This window comes from Chionomys nivalis, chromosome 7 (genome assembly GCF_950005125.1).
Source record: "Chionomys nivalis chromosome 7, mChiNiv1.1, whole genome shotgun sequence".
In the NCBI taxonomy this organism is placed as follows: domain Eukaryota; kingdom Metazoa; phylum Chordata; class Mammalia; order Rodentia; family Cricetidae; genus Chionomys; species Chionomys nivalis.
In genome coordinates this window covers 66536856-66547800 of record NC_080092.1, presented here as the reverse complement: position 1 = coordinate 66547800, position 10945 = coordinate 66536856, and the positions used below count along the sequence as shown (strand labels likewise).

At 56.7% G+C, this 10945-nt stretch overlaps 1 protein-coding gene across 1 annotated transcript; it reads right to left on the bottom strand.

Annotated features, from left to right (window-relative positions):
• Positions 1–1533: 1533 nt before the first annotated feature.
• On the bottom strand, positions 1534–10524 carry Tbx2 (T-box transcription factor 2). The gene is made up of 7 exons (XM_057776217.1): positions 9815–10524; positions 8474–8741; positions 7476–7622; positions 6306–6382; positions 6045–6208; positions 4941–5581; positions 1534–2931 (listed from the first exon to the last, which is right to left on the bottom strand). The coding sequence occupies exons 1-7, from the start codon at positions 10207–10209 to the stop codon at positions 2479–2481; spliced, it is 2145 nt and encodes a 714-aa protein (XP_057632200.1). The 5' UTR covers positions 10210–10524; the 3' UTR covers positions 1534–2478.
• Between the last annotated feature and the right edge of the window lie 421 nt (positions 10525–10945).

Below are 10945 nucleotides of genomic sequence, written 5' to 3'. Positions count from 1 at the left end.
GGGTGGCTGTTCTGCTGCGATCATGTCCACCACCTCAGGTGGTGCCCCCTAGTGTCCGCAGGCTGGGACCCACAGCTAACTCCCAGGCTTCTTTCCGGGTTAAAAGTGAGAGGCCACAAAAAGCCAGCGCACGCCTTGCTCTGTGAATTTTCCAGACGTTTCAGCCCAAAGCGACCTCGAATAAAGGCAGAGCTAAGGAGAGATGCTACTTGAACTAGGGGAGGGTGCTTTCCCGTTCCTGTTTGGTTCGTGGACCACATTGCAGAGTGGGGGTAGGGGGTCAGTCCAAGTAGGTTAGAGACAGAGAAGCCATAACCCTCCTAGGGTTAGGATGAGATCTTCTCTCTCTCAACCCCCACCCCGTCAGCTCTCTTTCCCTCAGCCCATGGAATTCAGCGTAGTTTAGGGCAGCCTTCTCCCAGGAAGGGTTAGATAAGTGTGTCATCCCAGGAAGGAGTCCTGATCATCTGATGCCCCGGAATTTTCAGTTCCACCTGCATTTTTACCCTCCCTGTCAAACCCCTGTCCCTGATGTCCCTGGGCTAGTTGGAGGCCATACAAGCCCCAGGGGTGCACAGCGCCTAAAAAGCCAATCTCCTTGGTCAGTCCCCCTGGATTTAAAGGAAGGAAGGTGGGGGTGTTCAATGACCACAAACCCAGCGACATGTTGAAGGAGTAACTGCCTGCGAGTCACCCCGACTACGTCGGGTATGGACTGAAGACACCTGCCAGTTTGGTGATATTGAAAAGGGAAGGCTGCGGCCCTCTGGAGGGAAATGGATGGGAGTAGCTGTCCTTGATGGAGCGGGTCTTGGGAAGTACTAGCCCAATGGAACCGGTGAGACACAATGAGACCCCCTGAAAGTCACCAGCCTGAGGCAGGGAGGGGAACAGCTTATTGACCACCATACTCACATCCCGGGAGTTAGTTGAGGTCTAAAGAGGAATTTTTAGGCCAGACTTTGCACTCTATTCAGCAGCCCAAACACAAAACAATTCCAGAATGCAGAGTGATGGGACGGAATTCTGGGGGGCGTGGTATTAAAGGAACACAGTCACCCCAACACACACACTCGAAAGGAGAAAGTGAAAAGGGAAGCACCCACTTCCCAGACCATGCACCCAGAAAACGTTGAAAAGAGATGATGAATTGATTCACAGTGTCCTAGAAGTCAGAGACCAGGCCGCTCTTCTGCGCTTGGCTTGGCTCTAGCGACCAGGTTCCGGGAGCAGCAAGAGCTGCGGACACACAGTTAGTGGCCAGCAGAGGGAGCCCGGGCTGCGGGCCTGGGTCGCGGGGGACTGCGAGGCTGAGCGGCGCCTCCAGGCCCAGCCTGTGCCCGGCACCGGCGCCTCGAAGCCTCGCAGGCCTGAGTGCCTCCCCAGTCGTGCCGCCACCGTGGCCGGGGTGCAGCTGCCCGACAGATAGGGACACCCAGTCTTTTTTTTTTTACCCGCCTTAGTCCCTTCTTCTGCGCCCACAGAGCCCCAGCCCCGCTCGGCCCACAGAGCGCACAGCGCGGTTCACTTCGCATCGTAGCGTTTTATTATTTACTCGCTTCATTCTCTTTCTGGAGCAAAAAGTGAAAACCTGAGGTGGGGCCCGTGGGCCGGGCGGGCAAAGCCGGGGCGCAGAGGCTGAGAGGCCCGTGGGGTGGGCCTTCCCTGGGGTTCGGTGCCTCCCCCTTCCCCAACAGCCAAGGATCCTGGGGCCCTGTACAATATAGATGCTCATGTAAAATGAAAAAAATTAAATGCTATGAGTTAATCTCTAAATATATGTACACAGTAATGTACACCTTTGAATAAATTAATACGAATTTGCATCTTCTGTGAACCTTAAAGCTTATTTACACAAATTACCATTTATTTCATAAATATCTTTTGCCCCCTGGGGACTCAAAGCCGAAGTGCAACTTCCTCCGCTGACCCAGGAGCAGGAGGAGTAGGAGTGGCGCCTGTCTCTGGTTAGGTGGAGGTGGGAAGACCAAACGGACAGGACTCCTAGCTCAAGTCTACACTGACTTCAGGTTTCTCTGGCTCCAGCATCCTCCACCCCAGTTTCTCACGACATCCCGGCCCAAGGCCAGGGACAGTGGGATACTGTCTAAAGCGAACACCTCTGCCCTATGCACATTCTGGCTTCTGAAGGGACGTTGGACTCTAAAGGAGACCATCTTCACCCCCATATGTTGAAAGGAGGAGGTACCCCCCGTAGTTGACTCTCGAGCAGATCTGAATCAAATCCAGTGGCTCCAAGTGCGACCGTGTTGCAGGTAGACTGATTCCTCCTTGAGGTCCCAGGGAAGCGGCCCAGATTCCCGACCTGCCACACGAGGCTCTATTCTGACTGCTGAAGCCCGATTTTGCTTCTTTATTTAAATAAATACCCATTCTGTGCCGTACACGTCCCAGGCAGCCGAGGCAGGCAGCCCAGCCTGGGAGGCCCGTGTGGCAGCGCAGCAGCCAAGGAACCCCTCACTTGGGCGACTCCCGGCCTGGGGAGAGGGCTCGCTGGCTCTCCAACCCACTCACCAGTCTCTGGATGCTCTGCAGTTCACTGGCCGCCTCTTTGGCTGAGCCGCCGGGCGATAGGGCCCCACGGGATGGGCCCCCCACTTTTCGGAGAGCCAGCTCGGGCAGTGGGCTAGGTTCACGGCTACTTCCGCCTGCAGCCTTGGAGCCCTCCGCAGCCAGCCCGGTGGTAAGGAGACTAGTGCTAGGTGGGATGGTGACCGGGATCTGGTAAGGGCTGAAGCGCAGGCGAGGCCGGGCACTGCTCAGGAATGGGCTGCGTGACAGGGAACCAGCGGCTGCCGCGGCAGCAGCAGCAGCGCTGGTGGCGGGTAAAGCCGAGGCGGCAGCGGCCGCTGCTGCCATGTAAGTGTAGGGGTAGGGGAAGAGGCCTCCGAAAGTGGGCATTGGGATTCCCTGGAAGAAACAGAAGGAAACAAGGGTTAGACATCTGTCGGAAGGGTGGTAGCCCTAAATCTACAATTTGATACACCTTGCCCTACTCGAACCAGAAGTCACATAACTATAAAACCACGGGCTCACAGGTAGAGATGAGCCCGTTCGTGTGCCAGGGCCAAACCCAGCGCGTCTATCGCCTAGGGTGAGATGCAAAGGCTTGGAGTTGCCCTGCTCTGTCTGAGCTGGCTGGTATGGCAGGGGTAAGAGAATAAGCATTGGCTGGCTGAACTAGTATGGGCAAAGGCCTAGAGGGAAGACATAGGAAAGGCATGAGGTCAGGTGGCTAGCAGGCAGCTGGTGCTGTCATATAAAGTCCCGCTCATCTAGCACAATGGTTCCTCCATGGCTTCTGTCTGCACGGTCCAAGTTGTTGCTGGAACACAGGCTTGGGAAGCAGGATGCTCACATCTCTTGCCTGCCCAGAGGTCTCCTGCCTCAGCCAGGATCTGTATGCAAGGGCTAATCAGTTTATAAACTGGCCTGAATGTTTGACAAAGAACTGGCGGCACTTCTGTGGCAGTTGAGGACAGAATGCAAAGTCTTTGCTGGTGGAGGGCCCAGCAGCCAGGAAGTTCTGGACAACCAGGGCACTCAGCTCCTGAGGCTCCCGATTTGAGATTATCTGACCTTTGAGATAATGACTTCTGCCCCAGAGTGTGTGCCTATGGAGCAGGTGATTGGGGGCTGACAGTACTGGAGTCGGAAAAAGCTCCAGTCCTGGTTCAAACAGGAAGAAACCAAGACACAGTTTAGCCTGGAGGAATGCAAGAGCAAGCCCCCACTGTACACTTCAGACCTGGCACTGTGGGTTGGGAGGAGGCGAGGAAGCTTTGAATTTCCCAAGATTTGGTTTCACCTGACACACAGCTATGGGCTTATCCCCTAATGTATCAACTGATTTCTCATAGCTCAGGAGTATGCCCTCCTTGGATTTGCAGCTCCTGACCAGGCTGTGTCCAGAAACCCTGACTTTCCGTAATTCCCACAATCCCCAGAGTTTGTCTGGGGAGGGGATGTTCACATCCACAGAAAGCCAGGGGGTACAGATCAACCGAGTCATGGTGGTTCAGGTGCCCTGGTGATGATAAGCTCTGTTCAAAACTCATTTCAAGGCCCCACCCCTGACTTTACACATACTCGCTTCTGAACCAAAAGCCACATTCTCAAAAATCTAAACTCCTATTTTCCTTCCCTGGAGATAAGATCTCAAGGGTTCAATTTGCCAGAAACCTCAGAGGGAAGAAACTGAATGAAGAGATTCCAAATCTTTCCACAGGGAATATTCCACCCGAGTAAGGAAAGAGGCCGCTCTGCATCCGATCTCCTTATTGTGCCGCTGGCCACATTTTCGTCAACTCTCCCCTGGGATCTCAGAATTTCAGTAGGAGGAGGTGGGGATACTAAGCCCCCTTCTCTGGATGTGGCTCGAGAGTTGGGGGACTCAGAATAGGGCAAAGACCAAGCCAGTTACTTGTCAGGGCAGACAGCTTCCTAGAGGACCTCAAAGGGGCCAGGGATACCTGTGATGTGAGTCACTTTGGTAGTCAACTGTCCAGAAAATAATGCAAAATTCCCTCCTTCCTTTGTCCAGCCTACAGAGCCTTTTAGAGCCAGTCATGAGGTCAAGGATTTCCTTCTCAAAAGTTTCCTAGGGCCAAAAAAGCGAACCCCATAAAACCCAAGAGCAATCCTAACTGGTCAGTCAGAAAAGTGTTGTGGGGTGTTCTCTCACCCTTTGCTGGGGTTAGAGAAGGAAACAGGCCCAGAGAGGACCAGGGACTTTCCTAAGGTCACACAGGGTTAGATCATAGACAAGCGTTCCGTTTTAACCTCTCAGGACCTAGAAGGCTTTCCTGTAGACCGGATTAGGTCTCTAGGAGGATGTGAGTGCCTACAGTATCTCTCAAGCTCTCTGCCGGTCTCAGGCACCACCAAGCTGGCCTCCCTCCTTCTGCTGCCGGCCTTACCTGAGATGCCAGCATGTGCTGGGAGAGGTGGAACGGGAAGGGCGCCGCGGTGCTTGCTGCGCTGGCTGCGGGACCCAGCCCGCCTGCGTCCAGCCCCGCCGCGGTTCCGGGTCCCGCGCCTCCGCTACTGCCGCCGCCTCCTGCCACCGAGGCTAGCAGATGACCCATGCCCATGGCGGAGAAGGCTCCGGGGCCCATAGCGAATTGTCCTGGGTGCAGGAAAAGAGGCTGGCCAGCTCCCAGAGGCCCAAAGAACTGCTGCCCGTGCAGGTGGCTGGAGAAAGCCAGGCCGGGCAGGTGGCCCGCACCCAGTGGGGACGCACTGTCTGTCTGCACCACCAACGGCGCCAGGCTAGGCTCCTTGCCCTCGCCCGCGTCCTTTCGCCCCTCGTCCTTTCTCCGGGCCTCGGCGCGTTCCTTCTCCAGGCTCCGCAGGCCAAACGGGCCGTCCCCACTGCCCTCCGTTGTTTCCTTGCTGACTCTCTCCGGGCTGCGCCGCTCCCGGGCGCGTTCGGGTTCGGTCAAACGAGCAGCGGGGCTGGCGTCCCGCGTAGGGCTGCGGCCCAGGGGCGCTGCTGCGCGCTCCTCGCCTGGTCGCTCCAGCTCAGCGTCGCTGTCGGCTGAGCATGGCTTCTCCTCGACTGCGGGGAGAGAGGGAGCCCAGGTTACAGGGCGCAGGCGGGGACGGACGCGGCATCCTGTCCCGGGGAACCTGGGCCGGGTTGCCGACACTTTAGACAGACCAGCTGTTGAGAAGGTCAAGTTGGGAGAGCTTCTAGGGGCAGCTGCAGGTCACATAAATCCAAGACCCCATTCTTACACTGGAAGAAACCAGCCCTGAGAATAAAACCTCATTTCTAACCACACATCCCACGGGGAATCCAACTCCAAAGCCTACCAAATGTCCTGGCTGCCAGGGACAGTCCTTAAATGGGAGGACCAGATTGGATATTCTAGCCACATCCCGGTTACTTTTATCCAGGTCTTTAAGATTAGCCGAGCGCTGAACAAAAAGGTCGACTTTAAGGGGCACCCTAAGGGGACACTTCCAACTCCTTTCCAGACTCGGACTAACCGAGTCGCTTACCTCGAGTCCTCGCTTACCTCGTGTCCGGTGCAGACGCAGGGGACTGGGCGCTGCGCTGGGGGAGGGCGGTGGTTCACGCGCAGGCGGAGGGTCGCAGGACGAGGCATCGGACTCCGCGCCGTCACGCTCCGGCTTGCAGTGTTCCTCATACAAGCGGAGAGTCGGCAGCGTTAGCTGCTTCCTGGGAGAGAGAAGAGGGAGATGTCAGCCGCCAACGCACCCCTCACGGCTTCCTGTGGCCGGCGGTACGCGTCACAGGCCACCCGCTGATCCCTCACCTTTTCTCTCGACGGCCGTTCCCGGTGTCCCGGAAGCCCTTGGCAAACGGGTTGTTGTCGATCTTCAGCTGTGTAATCTGTGGGACCGAGGAAGCGGCACAAAGTCAAGACCTGGCTCTTCTAGCCTGGCCGGGGGCACCCTGAGGTCAGCGACTCACGGAATAGAGAGCCGGAGATAGGGGATGGGGTCGTGCCACCCACCAGGAATAGGAAGCCGGGAGGTAAGGCCGGCAGGCAAGCATCTAGGAAAGTGACAGGGTCTCTTTCTTATTCAAAAATAATCCCTCAACACGCACACACAGGCCCAAGCAAACAAACAGGCTCCTGTTAAACTATTCGGTACCTGAACACAGCGCCCGCACACCCAAGCCCGCAGGTCCAGGCAAAGGCAAATCACTGCACTCACAGGCCCAGAAGGGCAAGTTTACAAAAGATAAAAATAAACAAACAAGTGCCTATAGAATCCAACGAGTTCACTAGCTTCCATATATAGCTAAGGCACTTCTTACGAGACTACGCAAGACCCCTGGTTGACAAAGACACAAGCAAAGACACTGGGACCCTCTCATTTAATCCACCATGATTATGAAGGCACGGACAAGTGGAGAAAGCCTTTTCACCTGCAGGAGAATTGTCTTAGTTTTTCCCACAGGGCCTGGGGCCTGGATAGACCCAGACAAGTGGCGTAGAGAGGCTCACCAGAGCTGTGCCACCTGTCCCACTCTTTGGCTCTCTTGGAGAGTCAAAATTGGACCCTGCATTCCTAGCATCTGTAGAACTTGGGCAGATTGCCCCAGGCGCCCTCTTTTCATTTAGATTCCCAGTCATGAGCCAAGAAATGAACGAATAAAATGTAAAAATGTCAGCAGGAGCCTGAGTCTCTACTAATTGCTAAGTAAACATCTCCACTCCAGCTATGGCCCAGCTGTTGGAGTGCCTCAGGGGAGTGTGTGTGTGTGTGTGTGTGTGTGTGTGTGTGTGTGTGTGTATGAGAAGGAGCCCAGGGGATTTATGTGGGTGCTGCTCTTGCAAATCTGAGTGGGTGGCGGGTTCTTCAAGCTCTCTGAGATGCCCCTGCTATTGGGTGTGTTTGAATGGAGGTTTGGAGCCCGTACATGTTTGGGGATGTAGATGGATGTAGGGGCCAAGTTCACTTCCCGCCCAGCACACCTTGTCATTCTGGTAGGCAGTGACAGCGATGAAGTCAGTCTCTGGGAAGACGTAGGTGCGGAAGGTGCTGTAGGGGAGCTTCAAGATGTCATTGGCCCGGACGATGTGGAAGCGCGGCTGGTACTTGTGCATGGAGTTCAGGATGGTCTGTGAAGAGCATGAGGTTCAGCCAGCGGCTCCCTGCCCCTGTCCTAAACCTTTCTATTACTGGGGACTGACAGCTTTCATATTCTCTCTCTCTCTCTCTCTCTCTCTCTCTCTCTCTCTCTCGTTTTTTTCACCTGCACTTCTTTTTCTACTTTTCTTAATGCTTTTCTTTTCAAAGTTATTTTCTCTCTCTATTACACCCCCCAGTTTAAAATAGAAATGAAACAAAACAGAAACAAACAAAACCCAACTCCATGCTTTGACTTCACTTTCCCTGACCTTGGTAAACTCCTGAAATACTAAGGAAAGAGAAGTGGGGGGGGGCTCATGGACTGCCTACAGTGCAAGAGAACCCCCCCTTGCCCAGTAAACCCCCACCATTGACTGGGATTAAGCAGAAATGAAGAGTTCCTCAGACTGTCTCTTGGCTGGGCATCATCTGCCTTGCTGGAGGGAACGGGTCTCCAAAAATGCCTGAAGAGAGCGGGCTTAATTTCTGGATTCTTTAGCTTTGGGGTGAGGGTTAGCTACAGGAGTGAGTCTTGGCATTTTCCAAGCTCAGCATCTCCCGTCCCACAGCAGAGTGACCTCCATAAGGCCTGTGCTACTTGACCCATTGCCTGTAGCACCTGCCTCCGTCTTGAGGGGCTCTCAAAACCCTGACAGAAGGATCTGAGATTGAGAACAGCCTGGAACTTCCCATCAACTGTCCACATGCTCTTCCCCAGTGGCCTAGTGCCCCAGACAAGGTCACTCTAGGGGTCCAAGAAATTCTGTAGCCTCCCTCTACCCGCTCAACTGCAGTGAGTAAACCCAGGTTCTTAACACCTTCCCGCTCTCCTCCAACTCACAAAGCCATGCTTGTCGGAAATGTTGTTGGTGAGCTTCAGCTTGTGGAAAGCCACAGGCTTGGCCATCCACTGCTCCCCGGTGGCCGGACTGTCCGGATGAATGTACATGCGCTTGGGCATCTCCGGGTCGGCCTTGCCAGCCACCATCCACCGTGAGTTGTGAAACTTATAGCGGCAGTCATCAGCAGCCACAATGTCCATCAGCAGGATGTACTTGGCCTTCTTGTCCAGGCCGCTGACTCGCACCTTGAAGGGGGGGAACATCCGCCTCGGAGGGAGGGAAGGGGAACATGCTATTGGGACCCGGCTCTGTACCCCATTACCGTTCTGATGACAGAATACCCCTGCCTGATTGCCCCATCTATGTTTGCAATACCCCTCTGTTTGTGCTGTGCTCTTACTGCTACTGGGAAGAAGACCCAACCTGCGGTTGTTACTCCCGAGACATCTCATTTCTGCTGGCCAGACCCTGTTTTGTAAAGTCTTGAATGAGCTTTGCACTCAGGTCTGCGGACCTTTCTTCCACTCTGATCTGGGAGTAAGGCTGGTGCCCAGGAAAGGAAACTAGGCCCTTTAGAAATACGCTGGGTTTTTCTGAATTGCCCTGAAATTTGTTCAGGGGAAACACACACTCTTCGCACAGGGCTCATAGAAATAAATTAGCAAGGCCTTTGTCTGGGGAAACGATATGCATAACCTTGATCAGGGATCCTGCCTCTGGAGTTCGGGGGAACAGGGTGAACCTGAGGCCTGGACTCTCAGAGCCTGAAGTGCTGGGAGGATTGGGCAATGTGTTTTTTCTTCCGGCTTTAAGGCCTTAGGAGGTAGCTGGTCTTGAGCTCCATGGATAAGCAAGACTCTCTCTAGGGCCTAGTTGAAGGCTCAACAACTCGAGACCCGCTGCAGGAACCCAGCAGTCGGTCTGGAGCAAGCAGGAGGCGGGATGCTAGTCCCGCTATGGACTCCAGGGAACGGAGCGGAGAATCCGGGGACGGTTCCTTCTCCTAGGAACTCCTAGATCGGCCCGGAGGCAGAAACGCGAGACCTGAAGGGGCGAAGGAGACCCGCTAGGGCCAAGCCACTGGGGCTTTGAGATTAAGAAGGATTGGGACTTTTCTTTAGGAGCGTGTTTTCGTTTTATTTCAATCGAGGGATGCTTGGTTTTCTTTTTCTTTTTAATTCGCTCCAGTGCCAAACGAGAAAAACATCAGCTTGCTTGTCTGTGAAGAGGTGCGTGGCGCCAGAGCCAGAGCGGGGGAGCCGAGAGCACCGGCTCCGGGTGCTGGTGGGTGCTGTCCGGTCCCCCAGCCCGCCCGCCCGCCGGCCTGCCGGCCACCCTACCTCCCGGACTTGGTGATGACCATCTCGGTGCCCAGCTTGTGGAACTGGTCCCACAGCTCCTTGGCCTCCAGCGTCACCTTGGGGTCGTCCTCCACCTCGTCCTCGGGTTCCAGGCTCTTGAGAGAGCGCAGATGCGCGGCGGGCGGGTGCGGGCCGAGTGCCGAGACGTGCAGCCCCGCCTCGGCGGCCGCTGCGGCCGCTGCGGCCGCTGCCGCCGCCCCCGCCAGGCCCGGGTCGGGCAGAGGCTTGGCCAGCGCACCGGGCGGCAGCGCTAGCGCCGGGAAGAAGGAGGGCTGCGCTGCCGCCAGGAAGGCGGACATGGGGAAGTCGGCGGGCCGTGGCGCGTGGAATGGGTGGTAAGCCATGGCGCTGGCTGCCAGCGCCGGCTCTCTCATCGGGACATCCGGCCCAGGCACCCGGGAGCCGGGGCCGGGGCCGGGGGCGCGCGGCTCGGACCCCCGGCCCGGGCGGCGGCGCGAGCGGAGGACTGACGGCACCGGCGACAAGCGCGGCAGCTGCTTCTCCCGGCTGCCCGTCCCGCGCACCTCAAGGGGCTCGGGGCTCTGGGCGCGGGGGCGGAGGGGGCTCTGCGCGGGGCTGGGCTGGGCTGGGCTGAGCTGACCGGCTCCGGCGCCGGAGACCACGCGCGACTGGTTAGATCTTGTCCTGATCTCTGGAAAACTGTGACTATCTCACATGTCCTGCCCTGCTCGGATCCCCTGCGCTAACGAGCCAGGCCCCCCTTGATTGCTGATTTTACGCTTTTTGGACCAATTGTGGGTCTCCGGGGGCGGGGTTTTGACAGCTCAGGCCAAGCTCTGGACGGGAGGGGGGGCCAGGGAGAAGGTGTCGGAAGCCTCAGCAGTAAGAAAACATGTCAACAGAATAAAATATTAACCAATGACGGGCCAGCGGGCCCCGAGACCCCTCCCCCTGGCCTGGCCCCCACTCCGCCGCCCGCGCGGGCCGCTGCCTGGGCGAGGACTGGGAAGCGCGGAGGGCCGACCTGACCCGCCGAAACGGCCTGAGGCAGGGGGCGCCCGGGTCCCAGGGCCTTGGGGGAAGGACCCCTAGCCGCGTGCCGGCCCCAAGTGCAAAGCATTGACACGTTCGGGAGAGGAGAGGGGGCGC

Bases quoted from the DNA above. Each gene is read 5' to 3' on its own strand.
- Tbx2 (XM_057776217.1), bottom strand. From the start codon at position 10,209: ATGAGAGAGCCGGCGCTGGCAGCCAGCGCCATGGCTTACCACCCATTC. The intron at 5,582-6,044 runs GTAAGCGAGGAC...CTCTCCCCGCAG, and splicing joins GCGTCTGCACCGGACACGAG to TCGAGGAGAAGCCATGCTCA. The intron at 2,932-4,940 runs GTAAGGCCGGCA...TGTTTCTTCCAG, and splicing joins AGCACATGCTGGCATCTCAG to GGAATCCCAATGCCCACTTT.